The sequence below is a fragment of the Notolepis coatsorum genome (assembly GCF_963971535.1).
Source record: "Notolepis coatsorum genome assembly, chromosome: 19".
Classification (NCBI taxonomy): domain Eukaryota; kingdom Metazoa; phylum Chordata; class Actinopteri; order Aulopiformes; family Paralepididae; genus Notolepis; species Notolepis coatsorum.
In genome coordinates, this window is record NC_140183.1 from 47,048,189 (window position 1) to 47,065,077 (window position 16,889).

Sequence of the window (16,889 nt, forward strand, 5' to 3'; positions counted from 1 at the left end):
TAAAAAAGAAATTATGGGAAAATGAGATTCATGTTGCACACTTGCACACTGTAAATATCAGATGCTGTTGAGCATGCGGCCTGTTGAATATTCTGTATTTCTCGGTCTCCTGTCTCAAGGTTCAACATGCTGGCCAAGACACGTCAAACGTGGAAGCTGGACGGCATGAACACAGCTGAGTATGAGATAGTCTCACGGGACTACCAGCCACTCTTCACCAACATCACTGTCAACATCGGCACAGAGACCGGTTTACATGCTGCCCCTCCTCCACCACGAAAATCTGCCACTTCTGCCAAAGTCGAAGACAAGTCCCACAAGCCAGCGGCCAATCCTCCGGCCAAAGCCCCGGCCAAAGTCCCGGCCAAAGTCCCTGTCCAAGTCCCAGCCGACCCCCCTGCCAAAGTCAAAGAGGACCACCCATTGAGTTAATGCCTAAGCTGAGGGACTCGGCCAGGCTGACCGCTGAACCCACCTCCCTTTGCCTTTTACGTCACATGGGATGATCATGTCAATGCTGTAGAGTTTAATGATTTGTCCTTGATGGTCTGGAGTTCCTCACACATGTAAGCCTTTTTCATCCGTTTCCTTCCTCGAATTGGGATTCCCTGAATAAATAAGGGATTAAAATGACTGCTGGCGCTGCCACAGTACAAAGACTTCCCTTCTGCCTGCAAGCTGTTGGGGACTCAAACTCTTGGATGGTTAGGCACACTCTCAGACTGAAATGAAAGAGGTGCCGGAACACAGACGACAAACACTTGAGCCTGTGAATAAATTAGTACTCTCTACTGTTGTTGGTGTGAGTCCTTCCATCCCGATTCCCCACCGACTCTCACTTCCAAGGGACCCACGGTAGACGGGAGGAGAAGCTTAAGAAGATGGACTCTATGAGTTTATATATCTACAGTGACGCGGTCGCTGTTTAAACCTCACAATGCCTTCGAAATCTCGTTTTTTTTGTTTTCTCATTTGTCTTTTCACTCTTACTTTATTATGTTTAGCATTTCAGGTCAATTGGGGAAGAGTGTTATGGTCACACAGCGGGGAAACGTGAAAGTGATTTTGTTCTTTAAGCCACTGTAAACACCATAGAGCAGGCGTTTTTTTTTGTTTTTTTTTTTGACCATCGAGTGTGAAGCTGCTACCGAGAATAGTTAATGCAGGAATGTTACTGGGTGGTATCCAAGTTGTAGCTTAGAAGCTCCTAATATCAAAGAGCAGAGGACATATCCTTCCCATCTCTATATACCTGAAATTGAAGAACTATAGGTAGAGGTCTAGGTACAGCTACTTTGTGTAGGTTTTATCGTAATGGTAATAATCAGTGCATTCAAACAGCCTTTTTTTCTTTATAACCCATGCCCTTATATTTCAACATGTTGAGTATCTACAACATTTCTACTTTTTTGGGGGATTTCTTTCTGTGGTTGTGTTTTTTCCTTTATCAAATAGGTGTGGGTGAAACGGATCAATCCACTGCCTTCAAATTAACTGGCCGTTCACATCAAAATGGAGTTGTCTTTGTCACTGTTGTCTACTCTTTGTTGTGTTAATAATCTCTATCTACAATCTCTATGTAATCTCTATTTACACTGCTTGCTTTTTGTAAATGTGTCATTCATATGTCCCGGCTTGTTTCTTTAAAGGTGCCATTTGTAAGAAGACATCCAAATGTTTAGAATGAGGACCATGATGTAGACTCAACCACATCCAAATGTTGTGAAAGAACCACCTAATGTAATGGTTGAGTCTAACGTTTGTTTTTAACAGCCCGTCAAAACCATTCAATTACATGATTATTTCACAAGACGTCTATGTGGTTGAGTCTACATGGTCCTAATTCCAAACGACCGGAAATCCTACAACTTCTTACAATAACTCTGTTGTGTATAGTGGATGTTTATAATCTGCTATAATTAAAATGTCATAATGCTTTTGCCACACTGGTCTGGAAGTACTGAATAACAAGCCACTTCCCCAGCAACGTCTTCCACTGAAATTGCTTCCACTTTTAACCCTCCTTTCAGCACCCATTTCAAGCTCAACTTACAATCGGGGCACTTTGTCCGACAAGACCCACCAATTCCACTTTGGATGCTACGATAAGGGATTTGGAAGTGTGACCTAGAACCTTAGAAATTTTTTTGGTGTGTTCAATTCCAAACTGTTGTTTATTCTGAGTCTTTGTAAGCCGACTGACTGCCCTGAAGAATTCCTCACCGTGGTCACTACAGTGTCCTTCACAGTAATGCCCCTGTACTGCATGTCGCCCCCCCCCCCCCCACACACACACACACACACACACTTCTACCATACCCCTCTATTCTCTGGTCGGGCCCCTGACAGATATGATTGTTTACATAAGAACACAAGGATCCTTCCCCCTGTGGGCATGACTGTAGTGGCGGGTATATAGGCTGAAACCAAAGATGGCTCTGTACTGAAAGTTGTGTTTATGGTGAATAGAAAGACCGTTTTTAGTTTTGTGTGTGTGTGTGTACATACTCCACATGTTGTAAATATGTTTTCTCTGGCACAGGATATTTCCCTATCTACATGGACTGCTCATCTATTGTATCCAGTAGGCCTATCTACCTTCTACCTATCAAGTGTCAAGCCCACTTCAGTCTGTTTATTTTATAAAAATATTCGTTTCGCAGCCTCCTTCAATGCTATATTTTGATTCCATGTCATTGTCGTAATCCGTCACAGTACAAGAGCAGTGAATTACACATTGATGTTGTTCTGTGAGGGCATGAGTGGGTGACAGTGGTGGTTAGTTCTCGTGTGAATCCTCGTCGCTCTTCTATGGCCTTATAGCAACACACTAGTAGAAGACTAGTATCCGGAGACTCAAGCCGCTGTGTATGCAATAGCATCTCCACTTTGTATCAAGACTAAATATGCATGACACACAACCTTTGTAAGGTGATTGGAATGTACGGAGCACGATATAAAGACACACAACTTCTCATCTAGTTAAGCATGCTAAAAGTGTGTGTAAGTGTGAATTTGTCATTATGGTTTATGCTATCGACGCTATATCGTTTAACTCATGCCGTTTTATTTTTAATTTTTAATTTTATATGGGCTACATGGTGTGTTCTCCTGTTCTGTTCAAGTTGATTTGATTGACTCCATTATGATGTGGATAATGCTGTGTGAGTGTTATTTGCGTAGAAAGCGCTCCTCACAGGGTAGTGTTGAAGTAACTGAGGACAATGTCATTAAGATTTATTTTTGTCTTTCCTCTCATTGAATTCTGCACAGTCCAGAGTGGCCTTATAAGATGATTAATAAACATGATTACTCAAAAAGGTGTTGTCAGTTGAAACGTTCTTATAAGATAAAACGGATATATTTTTATTGCAGCGTTTTCCAGTGGGGACATTATTTGCAGTTGAAAAAAGATAATAAATCACAATATTGTGATGTTATCGTATCATGATAATATTGTATTGTGGGGCCTCTGATGATTCCCACCCCTACTATTCTGTGTATCACAGGAGTCGATGCTAGTTTTCACACCAATATTGTGCACCAAATACATACTGTATCAGCTCTATTGACACACATTGTTAAAACATTTTATAATAATTCCAATTTTATATTTTATTTTGTGAAGGGTGATTTAGGTGCAAATAAGTTCATACTAGGGCGGCTGGGTGGCGCAGCGGTCTAAGCGCTCGTCACAAACGCAAGAGACACCGGTATCGAATCCGGCTGTCAGCATTGCCTCCGGCTTGGCTGGCCGTCATACTGGCTCAATTGGCAGAGTCAGCGGGAGGTAAGCCGGTGGAGTGGTATTCTGGTCGTTGTAAACAGCGACTCCTCGTACAGCGGTGCAACACGGCCGTCCCGGGTTCGACTCCAGGACCCGGCGACCTTTGCCGAATGTCTTCCCCCGTCCATCTATCTACCATTCTTCCTCTCTCTCTCTACCGGACTGCAAAAACCAATATACCGGTAATATCTACCAAAAACAAAAAATAATAATAAGACACCAAAAACAATAATTGAATATAACAATCACTTCCCATTTCCCAAGGTTTGTAAGCTACACTAACACCGTGCACACCACCAGAGGCTAAAATACATCACATATATGTTCTTTTCGTGCATTTATCCCAAGCTTTCTCTAAATATTCTGCAAGTGCAAATACCCTGTGATCAAAAATCTATTTTAATCTATCTGCATCACTAAACCACATTAACTCAAGGTTTTTACACCTGTCAAATAACTTGACGCAACTCATAATATAATAAAACATAAAATGAAACTCATTCTGAGGCGGCTGGGTGGCGCAGCGGACTAAGCGCTTGTCACCAACGCGAGAGACACTGGTATCGAATCCGGCTGTCAGCGTTGCCTCTGGCTTGGCCGGCCGTCATACTGGCTCAATTGGCAGAGTCAGCGGGAGGGAAGCCGGTGGGGTGGTATTCTGGTCGTTGTAAACAGCGACTCCTACAGGTCGGTCAGGGCGCCTGCACAGCGGGGAAGGCAGGAGGTGGTGTGAGCCTCCCACACGTTACACCTCACCAATAAGAGTCCATGCTGGCAGGTGAAAAGAAGTGGCTGGCTGACTCCGCATGTATCGGAGGGGACATGTGATACCCTCCCTAGACCGACCAGTGGGGGGCACATGCGAGCAACGACCAGGAAGGGGAGGGGGGAATTGGCATAACGACTAAAATTGGGATGGGAGAAAAAAAAAAGGAGAAAAGTGGATTAAAAAAAAATTACTCATTCTCAATATCGATATTACAGTAAATACAGATCCGCTCTTCTGTTACAGTAACGGGCAAAATCCCAGAGCGCAGCTGGGCACATAATGACCTTTGTCTTTTTGATAATGGAGCACACACATATTTTTTATCGTACTAAATGTTCTTAGTTTTGGTTTATGTAGTATTTTCCTGTGACTATTATGTTAAACCATTTATTAGTCAGTTAATGTGGAGTGCTTATATAGGAACAATGTAATAAATAAATAATGTTAATTAGTAGGTCTACCTACAAGAGGACAGATATCTTTGTCAACACCAAAAAGAATCCTACCTTATCATAAGTGAAACTGAAATTGTTTCTGCATTGAGGAGAAATGCCAACAGGCGTTCACATAAATTCACATTTTGTTTTAGAAGGATCATGGATGTTTATGTTAAACCAGAGATATATTGGAGAGTAACCCATTCTAAACGTTTTGTGTACCCACCTTCCTAAACTGATATGAATCTTCATTATTGACATTTCAAACCATCCCCTCAATACTGTGATTAGATTCACTGTGAAATTACTTTATTTGTCCATTAGATTTACATAAAATGGAAATTCATCTTTGGCACTGAGACTACTGAACACCATATGCAATAATATACAACAATACACACTAATTATACATTAAGGTAAGATAAAATCTCTGGCATGCAACTCCGTGATAACCATACAGCAATACACAGTAAATACCAGCCCATCAATGAATGCGAGAGCTGGTCTGTTCCCTGGTGGAGAACGAGACACTTTAAAAGGGTAAATGGTGCATTTACTGTATATAGCGCTTTTATCCAATTTATCGAGTTCCTCATCATTAACACACTGACGGCGGAGGCAACTGTGGAGGATTAATATACTGTCTCTCCCTCAGTTGAGGTCTTCATCCTCCCTCCCCCAAATCTACAGCTTCCCCCCCCTCTTCCTAACTATAAAAGAGCCCTCCCCCCTTCATTCTCTCTCACTCCAGGTCTTGATACCTGGTCACCCAGGTTGGGAGCCCTTCAGCCATATCTCTGACTATTTGTAATGTATTGATCTCTCTCGTTAATAAATCGTATTAACCGGATCCAAGTGACTGAGTAAATTATTCCACAATTTGGCGGCAACCATGCAAGGTGCCAACTTGCTCATCGGGAACAATTAGGGGTTAAGTGTCTTGTTCAAGGACACTTCGACACACTGCAGTGGGTGACAATATTGTCACAAGGAAAGATGAAATTACATACCTGGGTTCCATCCTAGAGGCAAATCTTTCCTGTGACAAAATGGCATCCAATGTAATAAAAAAAAGTCAACCAACGAACTAGATTCTTGTACCGGATCTCCTCTCAGGCTCTCATGGTAAACAAGAATACCCTGAAGACTCTGGCAGGAGCACTCATGCAAGGGTACTATGACTATGCTTGAACCTCATGGTACCAAAGCACCTCAAAGGCGCTAAAAACAAGATTACAAACATCACAAAACAAACTGGTCAGACTACTGCTTGACCTGACTCCTAAAACCCACCTCACCCCTGCCCACTTTGACAACCTAGGATGGCTTAGAGTAGACGACAGAGTACAGCAACTTGCAATGGGCCTGGTCTACAAGATACACTACACCACTCAGGTACCCATGTACATGTTGAAATACTTCCCAAAGGTCAGTGAATACCACACCAGAGGGAGTTCCACAAAGCATGTGCAACCCAGATTCGGCACAAACAAGGGACTAAACACATTTCGCAATTATGCCACAACAATGTGGAACGCCCTACCCACAGCCGTAAAAAAAATGTGAATCCCTATACCCACATTCAAAACCGCTCTTGAAGAGCACCTACGGGAGGCTGCAATTCGAATCTGGCCACCGTAAATGTCCAACCCCCACCCCCTCCTAATAGACAGTCTCCTCCCCACCGTATGTATATATTTTCTCCCACCCACCCACCCACCCCCTCCTAATGTACAGTCTCCTCCCCATCATATGTATATAGTTTCTGTTAGGATCTCTGGGTAACAGTACTGTATATTTGCATATCGTATATGTCACAAATGTTACAGTACTATATGGCTGTTTGTCATGTATGTCCCTATGTCATAAATGTCATGATGTCATGTATGTTGTGTATGTCATAAATGTCACTATGAATTGAAAATGGGGGACCCTGATGTAAACAAGACAAACGTCTTTCTCTGGTCTGCATCCCCTTAACAATTGTGTATTGAGCCGTACTGTATTGTACCCACTCTGCAATCTGTTAAATAAAGTTTTCATTAATTCATTCATTTATTAATTCTGCCCGGGAGGAGTGGGAATCAAACCAGGAACCTTCCGATTACCAGACGACCGCTGTCACCCCCAAGGTGACCTTGGAAGGAACTTGTGACGGCAGGAGTGGTGGTGAAGACAACACTAGAAAGGAAAATGTCAACATTGTCACTTTCACTTTGTTTGTTGTGTTGTTATGAAGTAAGGTATTATCCTTTCCCCCGCCTTTATTCTTATAAGGCTGCTCTCTGGGGCCCCACCCCCTCCACACCCACACATGCATACAAACACACTTATTTCATTGTACATTTGTTTATTTATTGTTAAGTACCACCATGTACTGTGTAGATGATACAATAAAAACATTTAAAAACAATATGCAAGCGATTTATGCTACATGTATACACACAATTTATTCAAAAAAACGTATTCACAGTCTCATTCAAGGATATTAAACCTACATGTTATCAATATTATTCAAAAGCTGAAAAGCATTCACAGATCATTGTACTGCATGCCTACAAAAGCCTCTCTTGGCAAGAGAATGTGCTTTGACACTTTGACACACAAAAGTGTGTACACTCTTGTTCATTACTGATTCTCAGAACAAAAGGTCATAGACTAAAACGTGGCTTTGGCTCATATAAAAGTGAAATAGGAAGAATACAGGTGCTGTAATATGACATACAATATTTTATTGTGAAATAATAATTAAATGATGTGAAATATTGCTATGCTATTGTGAGATTACAAAATCTGATGTGATATTACAGAGGATTTTGATTGCAGTATTTTATTGTGAAATAATAATTAAATTATGTGAAATCAAAGGATACTGTCTTTTTTACATGTATTTGTTGGGATATTACAGGGGGCCTTGATTACAATATGTCACTGTAAGATAATACTGTTAAATGTTGTGAAATGCTGGTTAATTTTTACAGTGTAGCATGCCTGGCTGGTTCTTTCAAAGAAAATGTGTTTAGACAGATACATACACTTGGCACACAGTGAAATTCACAATTATGGCCAAAGAATGTGACATGTTGAAGCATGATCAACGTCATTTAAAGATCCTCTCATTCCTTATTGTATCAACCATAGTTCTAACATCGGTGACGTGTTTCCAGCCCTGATTAGTGATTATCAATACTCGGAATATAGCCTAATATTAGCTTACTATTGAGCTACGGAAACTAAACATTTTCACATTTTAGCATGTAACTGTAGAACTGTCTGCCAGTCAGATGGCATATTGTTTTAATTATGAATCTGATGTTCTTATCGTTTGTTGTTGAACATTATGTCATCATACTTCACGATCCTTCCACCCTTCATTACCACCTCCTTCTGTTCCCACACTTCCACCTCCCCGTCCTTCTCCTGATAGCGACGCACTCGCACCACGCCGGTTGTAGGCAGAGCGCAGGGGAGATCCTTAGAGACCTCTTGGAAGAGCATCATCTTCATAAAGTCCTTGTTGAGACCTGCCGAGCCTGCAGGGACCAGTGCCTGGTTCTTCACTGGAGCGAGATGTGCTGCGGCTGTTCTTTTGTTCCGTGGGGGAGGAGTTACATTCCGTGGGGGAGGAGTTACATTCCGTGGGGACCCCTTCAATGGGGATGCAGATCTTGTTCGGAATCGGAAGGGTACATGAACGGGCCCCCTTGGAAGAGCCCCAACAGTGACGCCTCCACCACCAGCCCTTCTGATGTCACTGATGACGCCACCCATGGAAGCCCTCAGGGTCGGGTTGCTCTCCACCATCCTACAGACAACATAGCTGTATGGCTGGTCCTTCAGAGTCTCCTTGATCTTAGAGGGGCCAACGCTCAAGGTGGGGAGCCTAACCCTGGCACAGAGCTCGGCAATGATTTTACCCATGGCCCACACGTCTGAGCGCTGGTCACGTTGGCTGCCCCTCATTAGCACCTCAGGGGCTGAATAGGCTTCGTTGCCCATGTCCACAGCAGAGTTGAGACCATTCCGGAAGAACTTGGCTAGTCCCAGGTCTATGATTACGGCTCTGTTGGTACCATGCTCAACCTGGAAATCAATGGAGGACATTTTGTGTTAATTGAGTAATTTAATTTGTTGTGTGTCATCAACTTTTGCCAGCATTTCAGGGGCCTCAACTCACCATGATATTGTCAGGCTTGAGATCTTGATGGACGATGTCTCTGTTGTGGAGGTGAAGCAGCCCTTCACACATACCAATGATAATAGTCCCCCTGATGGATGGAGTCAACTAGAGGCGAAATAATTCAACCACATGACTATTAGGAAATGTCAGGATATAAAATCTAGAAAAGAAAATGAAATAATAGTGACTAATGACATGAGCGTAAATTATCTCTTAAAGAATTCAAGTGGATTACAAAGGGATATTTGGGGTGTAATATGAGAAGCAGAAAGATCACTACAGAGATCATCAGAGATGAATAAGGATTTACAGAAGTGGAAAGATTAGCTAATAAACATGTCAGGGAGAATCAATATGGTCAGGACGGTGTGTATAAAATCACACATAAGTTGAATTTGTGAATGTGAATTTGATCTGAAAATAAGTATCAGTATAGAAGACTGGCAGGAATGCTGACAATTAACGAACAAATGAAAATCTGCGTCCAATGCAATATACATTTATATGTATTACACTAGAGATAATATAAATACATTAGATAGTCAAACACCTGCTCTAAGTGTAAACCTGATTTTCTTTTTTTAAACCACACAATATCAAAACAGTGTTGTAAATCTATATTCTATGTAGTCTAAAAGAAATATAATCTACTCAGTTGGGAAAACCTGATTCTTTATCAAAACGTCGGTTTAGTTTTTAAAATAAAGTGTGGATTGGCTCCTCCTCCTTTGTCTGGTTTCATTAACCTCAAGTCTGCCTCAACCAGGAATACTAGAGGTGCGGCAAGGGGGGACTGTACAATCCCTTTAAAAAAAAAAGTGCCTTTGGCCAGGCCGTCTTATCATATAGAGCATCCCACCAATGGAACTCAATACCTCAAACAATTAGAGTGTCCACATCATATCACTCATTCAAGTGCAGGGTTAAGGAATGGCTCATTGAAAACCAGAATTGTCAACACTGAGGTGTGTGTGTGTGTGTGTGTGTGTGTGTGTGTGTGTGTGTGTGTGTGTGTGTGTGTGTGTGTGTGTGTGTGTGTGTGTGTGTGTGTGTGTGTGCGTGTGTGTGTGCGTGCGTGTGTGTGTGTGTGTGTGTGTGTGTGTGTGGATATGGTGTGTTTGTCTATGTCTGGGTCTTCTAATATGTCATGATGTGCTCTGTCCTTGTGTCCATGACTGTATTGTGCCCTGTATCCCTATCGTATGTTCTATGTGCTTTTGTTGTGTTTTTATTCTAATGTTATTTATCTTGATTTGATTCTGTTTTTATTGCTAACCCTTTTTCACACAGGATTTTAGCCTGTACCTTCTGGCAGCGGGACTGCCAATGGAAATTAGCCTTTTGGCTCAAATTGGGTGCATTTACATTTGTAAAATGTTTTATTAATGTACGCTGTCCCCCTTGATCAAATAAAGTAAACCTAAACCTAACCTCTAAAGCTCTCTCTTGAATCATGATTTGTCTGGGCAGCAATTCCCCTGATAACAAGCTAATCGTATTAACACTAATCAATGACAGGACCCTACCTGTATTTTTGACTTGGATGCTTTGAAGATGGTGGTCTCCAGATCTTCTCCGAAGATAAACTCCATGGGAATGACCCATTTAGAGTCCTTGAGAGTTATGTTCCCCAGCAGCTTCACTATGTTGGGATGATTTGCCTGGCTGTGGTTCCATGTTCAGACAGGGAGTGAGAGAGAAAAGAAGATGACAGATATTTTGATGTTGCATTATTTATACAATTCATGCAACTTGTGAATCACTATGATCAGCATTGTCTCAGCACCCGCTTTGGAGGGAATTTATCGTAAAACACATTATATTACTGATTGAAACATTTCTACTTACTTGTACACTTTACACTCTCTCTCCAGGTCCTTTTTGGTGATGAGGTTCTGTGGAACCTTCTTAATTGCTGCCCAGGTGTCATTGTACTTCTCTTTATACACTTTCCCAAAACAGCCTGCCGCAAGAGTTGCAGTGGAGTATGCCATCTAGAGATAAGGGATAGTTGGAAGAGGTTCATTAATCGCCTGTTGGGGGATTATCAGTGGCAACTGTCAGTGAGTGAGTATGTGTGTGTGTGTGTGTGTGTGTGTGTGTGTGTGTGTGTGTGTGTGTGTGTGTGTGTGTGTGTGTGTGTGTGTGTGTGTGTGTGTGTGTGTGTGTGTGTGTGTGTGTGTGTGTGTGTGTGTGTGTGTGTGTGTGTGTGTGTGTGTGTGTGTGTGTGTGTGTGTGTGTGTGTGTGTGTGTGTGCAGCATATCTCGCCAACTAAATGGTAGAGGTGGATGAAACATTGCACATAGGCTGACAGCAGGCCAGGGACATGACTCTTGGAATATTTTTTTAAATTAAAGTATTTGATTGGAATTAATTTCCATCATTGTCCATTCAAATAGATGTTCATTATTAGGTTACACCTTTTGAAGACAAGAGCGCGATACTACACAGGTTCGCTGCTCAGAGTCTCAGGGAATCAGCTCTCTGGCTTTACAACATGGAAATGCCATAGTGAACCTATTGTTGTTGCTGTACCTATGCATTAAAAACATCCATTTTCCATTGAAATAAGCCCTGTCCTCCGTGCTTAGAACCTGTTTCTAACATGCTTCCTATCACCCTTCCTATATGCTTCCTAACATCCTCTCTATGCTTCCTAACATGATCCCTATCACCCTTCCTATGCTTCATATCACCCTTCCTACATTTCCTAAATGCTTCCTATGCTTCATAACATGCTTCATAAGCTTTCTAACATCCTTCCTATGCTTCCTATCACCCTTCCTACGTTTCCTAAATGCTTCCTATGCTTCATAACATGCCTTTTTGTGTTTGTCTGTGTGTCCAGCATGCTGCCTGGTGGAGATTTGTGCTCTACTGAGCGTACCTTTCCAGTTATTTTCATAAAATGTTTTTCACAATATTAACTGTAGGCTACATTGGATTATCGACAAAACCTTACTAGGTCCAAGAAGAGGGTCGTGTGTATTACTGGGTTAGGACATTTACTGTACATTGGAGGGGGGGTTGGGTTAGGGTATTTACAGGGGCCAGTTTCGAATTGCAGTCTCCTGTAGGTGTTCCTTGAGAGTGGTTTTAAAAGTGGGTAGTGATTCACACTCCTTTACAGCTGTGGGTAGGGCATTCCACATTGATGTAGCATAATTGCGAAACGTGTTTAGTCCCTTGTTTGAGCCGAATCTGGGTTTAACATGATTTGTGGAGCTCCCTCTAGTGTTGTGGTTGTGGTATTCACTGACCTTTGGGAAGTATTTTGACATGTACATGGGTACCTTAGTCGTGTAGTGTATCTTGTAGACCAGGCCCATTGCAAGTTGCTGTACTCTGTTGTCTACTCTAAGCCATCCTAGGTTGTCAAAGTGGGCAGGGGTGAGGTGGGTTCTAGGAGTAAGGTCAAGCAGTAGGAAAGGTGTGTCATCATCACTAAGGGGCCTTTCAAGAGCAGGTCAGAGGGGGCATTTTACAAGTAGCCTGGCTAGGAAACTAGCTGAGGGAGTCATCCATGAATCATCTCTGGGACTTCCTATGACCTGTTTAAGATAAGATAAGATCAGATAAGATATTCCTTTATTGATCCCCTTGGGGAAATTCAGGCATCATAGCAGCATGGGGGAGGGGGGTACAGGTAGTAGAAGGCTGGTGTAGACATGGTACAGGTCATATAATTAAAGTACAGTGGAAGTAAAAATAGAATAAAAATAGGCAGTGTAAACAATATAACAATATAATTAACTCTGGACATGCGCATTATGGGCAAGTAAGCAGTGTAAATAGGTCAAGGTGCAAGATGAGAGTATGTATGCCATCTCAGTTATATTTGCCCTACAATAAATATAGTTACAATATATATAATCTAATAATCTAATAGCTAATCTAATATATAATCTAAAAATGCTAAATGCTAAAAATGCTAAATACATGCTCTGATGAAGTACGTATACAGTATACACATAAGGTGCAGTATGCATAAGGTATGTATGCCGTGATATACTTCATACGTTATATATTGTTAACCAACCATAACCAAATCTGTTCCCAACAATCTGCTCTAAACGACATTGTATCAGAAAGTCGTGAGTCAGCATTCTTCAGCCCAATTAACATGCTCTTTCAGATCTCTGAGATAAGTGTTGTGTAATAATGAACCATTCAAAATGTTGACAGACTACTAAGTAACAAGTGAACAGAAAGGATTCTCTTTGTATGAGCTACTGCAGAATATTTTTAACAATTGAATGGTGTATATATATATATGTGTGTGTGTGTGTGTGTGTGTGTGTGTGTGTGTGTGTGTGTGTGTGTGTGTGTGTGTGTGTGTGTGTGTGTGTGTGTGTGTGTGTGTGTGTGTGTGTGTGTGTGTGTGTGTGTGTGTGTGTATATATGAATATATATGATGTATACGGTTTATAAAACATAAACATAGTTTGTTTATTTACAATTTGTTTAGACATTCAAGAATATTAAGGTTTTCTGAATTTCAATTGTTATTACAGTATTTATTATTATAAAACCACAGTTTTGTGCAATTAATTCCCATGCGACAAGTGATCCAACCAACACAGCCAACACAGCCAAAACAGATCAAGACTGGTTTTCTTTTTTTAAGCAGAAGAGAAAACTTAAATAAAGGGACCACCATATTGTAGAAATGTTTCACATATTGTACATATATCAAGACATGACAAACCTAAGACATTCTACATTAGAGTATCTCTTTGAAATGAATCTGCACCTACCTCCTCTTGTGTGGATCAGGAATGGCTGCAGTATCAGGTCTAAACAGGTAAGAACATAGCTTGTCCTCAGACCTGTTCTCTGCCCGGCCTGTCATGTAGACACGCCTAGTCCTGGAATTACAAGAAAAACGAGACTGGATGGGAAATAACTACCTACAAAGAATTCTCATCTCACGAGCTGTCATCAGCTCATTGGCCACAGTTGTCACTTAAGGATTTGTTTACAATCACCTGTTTGGCTAACAAGATGTCTGTAATGATGACATAATATGAATATAGTATGAATATAGGTTAAATACAGTACACGAAATGTTTTTTTTGCTGACATTTTCTGCACTCAATTTATACCTACCTACTGCTTTCACTGTCTACAACTGCCCTACACTATAATCATAGTAATTGTTGTGAAGGGCCAGATTAAACCGAATATATATATTTATTTATATATATATATTTAATTGTATTTGTATATTCTCTAATATTCCCTGATATCCCTTGTATATTCCTTGTACAATATGCATTGAATATCCATTCTAGCCTACTGAACATCCCATAATAGTCTCCATTCTACTATTGGTCGAGACCTTGGTGCCAGGCTGCCATACCCCTCAGACCCAGTTCAAACGTACCGCTCGACATGTACGAACAAGTCCTAGTTCCGCGTAGGAATTTGGCTACCGCACCACTAATGGGACTATTTGTTCATAGTGCGTATATATACTGCGCTACTAAAGTAGGACTTTCTTTTTCAGTCCAGTTTCTTACCCTCCAATAGAGTCACAGACGTAAAGCCTCCCCGCGATGCCACGTGTGGGAGTAAGGCCAAGTTCGGCCTACCATCGGTATTGAGACATCGTGTATATTAATATTTGAATAGTCATATTTGGCACTATATCGTCGAGTTGGACGTAGTCTATTAAGCTAATAATAGTCTGTTAATATATAGTGCTTCGTGCGGTGAGAATACTACCGTAGTCAGTACCCCATCGTTTCGGGCAGAGAACTGGCTGCTTACCCAGGGTGGTTGACCCTATGTGAAGCTGCACCCGAGGAGCCCCAGAGCCGACGAGCGAGTGGACCTGTATACCGGATTATTCTACCGACGACAGCCCGCCTTCCCAGGCACGGATTATGCTTTGGATACTTTGATTATTCTATGGATAAAGACCCCCGACACTACCGTGTGTTGGAACCCCCCCCCCCCCTGGAGAGGACGCAAGGTGAGGAGACGCTCTGCAAGACGAGGTCTCTCCACATCTCTCCCCCGTGGACCGGAGAGAGCCGGCCCACAAAGAGTCCACCTGCTTTCATCTGTGGTCCAAGGATCGCCGGCGCATTGAACGGCACTACAGTGGGTTCACCTGGGATACCCTTGGCCGGACGAGGCAGCTGGATTCTACCCCCCCCCCCCTCCTACTCCTGTCGGCTTACAAGCGACCGGATTAACCCCCTCTAGTGTATCCAGCCTATAATCATTAAAGTATCATTGCTGTTATTCCTTAACTATTCCAGGTCGTATATTTACCACCTGCGCCTTCAGAGATTGGACATTATCTATTGATATACCAACGAATACTCCTTGCCATAAAAGTGCATACTATTTCAATTCATAAATGTAATTAAGTGATTAAGTGTTTATTCTACACACCATCGCTGTGTAGGAAATAAAGACCTGTTTCTAATTCGTACATTTGTGTTGGATCCGTTTCATCTACGTGAGAGTGTTCATGATAATATATTTATGCCGTGTACTGGGTGGCCGAATATTAAGTACAAAGGTAGTGGTAGTAAGTATCATATCTAGTAATACAGTCAGGGAATTGTACCCCTCAGTTACAGTAATCATAATAATCACAACTACCTATCTCATACTATAGTCTACCCATATAACCCATATACATGTATGATAACATGTACAATATTGCTGTATATACCGTATACATTTATATATTTATATTTACCATATATATATATATCTGTCTGAATATACCTGCATATAATCCTTTTATATACCTACTTATACACCTATAAGTTAACCCATATAACTCATAGTAGTCATAATAATCATAACTACCAGCCTCTTGATTGATTGATTGATTGAACATTTTATTAACAGATTGCAGAATGGGTACAATACAGTACAGCTCAATACACACAATTGTTAAGGGGATGCAGACCAGAGAAAGACTTTCGTCTTGTTTACATCAGGGTCCCCCATTTTCAATTTATCATAACATATGACATACATATTCCTCTGGTGTTGTGGTCGTGGTATTCACTGACCTTTGGGAAGTATTTTGACATGTACATGGGTACCTTAGTCGTGTAGTGTATCTTGTAGACCAGGTCCATTGCAAGTTGCTGTACTCTGTCGTCTACTCTAAGCCATCCTATAGGTAGTCAAAGTGGGCAGGGGTGAGGTGGGTTCTAGGAGTAAGGTCAAGTAGTTGTAAGAATCTTGTTGTTGGTGGTGTGGACCCAGGCGCAATAACAGGAGCGAGAGAGAGAGGCAGGACACTACGGGGTGTAGTTGGGAAGAGCTTTACTTGGCTTCAACTACAACAACAAAACAATAAACGTACCACAGGCTATGCTGGCAGATAATGATCAAATAACAAAGGGTACAAACGTGGAGAGCACGGAAAGGTGCTGCATGAAACCACAACCACAATGCTATGACAATAATGATAATGATAACAACAACATTCACAAGTAACGTTTACGAACCAACAGGGGAGTAACAGGACAGGACAGCTTATATAGGAAGACTAATGACTAACAAGAAACACCTGGAACAAACACACAAGCTGACATAAACAGTGACACCAATATAAAACAAGACAGGACTGAATTAACAATGATACATACAAATACAACATTAAACCAGACCGGGAAACAGAGTCAGGAATGCAATACACACATTGAACATTGGGGTACATATTAGAGACAACAAGAGAA

The 16,889-nt window shown here is 41.5% G+C and overlaps 2 protein-coding genes across 2 annotated transcripts in view; one reads left to right on the plus strand and one right to left on the minus strand.

Moving 5' to 3' along the window:
- The window catches only part of LOC311246244 (beta-1,4-galactosyltransferase 3), a 38,267-nt gene extending 34,958 nt beyond the window's left edge, over positions 1-3,309 (plus strand). The window contains exon 6 of the mRNA XM_084336370.1: positions 120-3,309. Within this exon, the coding sequence (XP_084192496.1) occupies positions 120-432 (313 nt within the window). The 3' untranslated portion in view covers positions 433-3,309. The remainder of the gene's footprint in view (positions 1-119) is intronic.
- Positions 3,310-7,344: 4,035 nt separating this feature from the next.
- On the minus strand, positions 7,345-14,036 carry LOC311246800 (serine/threonine-protein kinase dyf-5). The gene is made up of 5 exons (XM_084337051.1): positions 13,932-14,036; positions 11,022-11,167; positions 10,700-10,838; positions 9,171-9,278; positions 7,345-9,076 (listed from the first exon to the last, which is right to left on the minus strand). Exons 2-5 carry the CDS (start codon positions 11,165-11,167, stop codon positions 8,312-8,314), a joined length of 1,158 nt encoding a protein of 385 aa, XP_084193177.1. The 5' UTR covers positions 13,932-14,036; the 3' UTR covers positions 7,345-8,311.
- Positions 14,037-16,889: the final 2,853 nt, after the last annotated feature.

Coding starts and splice junctions, on each gene's coding strand:
- LOC311246800 (XM_084337051.1), bottom strand. CDS start 11,167: ATGGCATACTCCACTGCAACTCTTGCGGCAGGCTGTTTTGGGAAAGTG. Junction 10,839..11,021: donor AGAGAGTGTAAAGTGTACAA/GTAAGTAGAAAT, acceptor ATGGAACCACAG/CCAGGCAAATCATCCCAACA. Junction 9,279..10,699: donor CATCCAAGTCAAAAATACAG/GTAGGGTCCTGT, acceptor TTTCGCCTCTAG/TTGACTCCATCCATCAGGGG.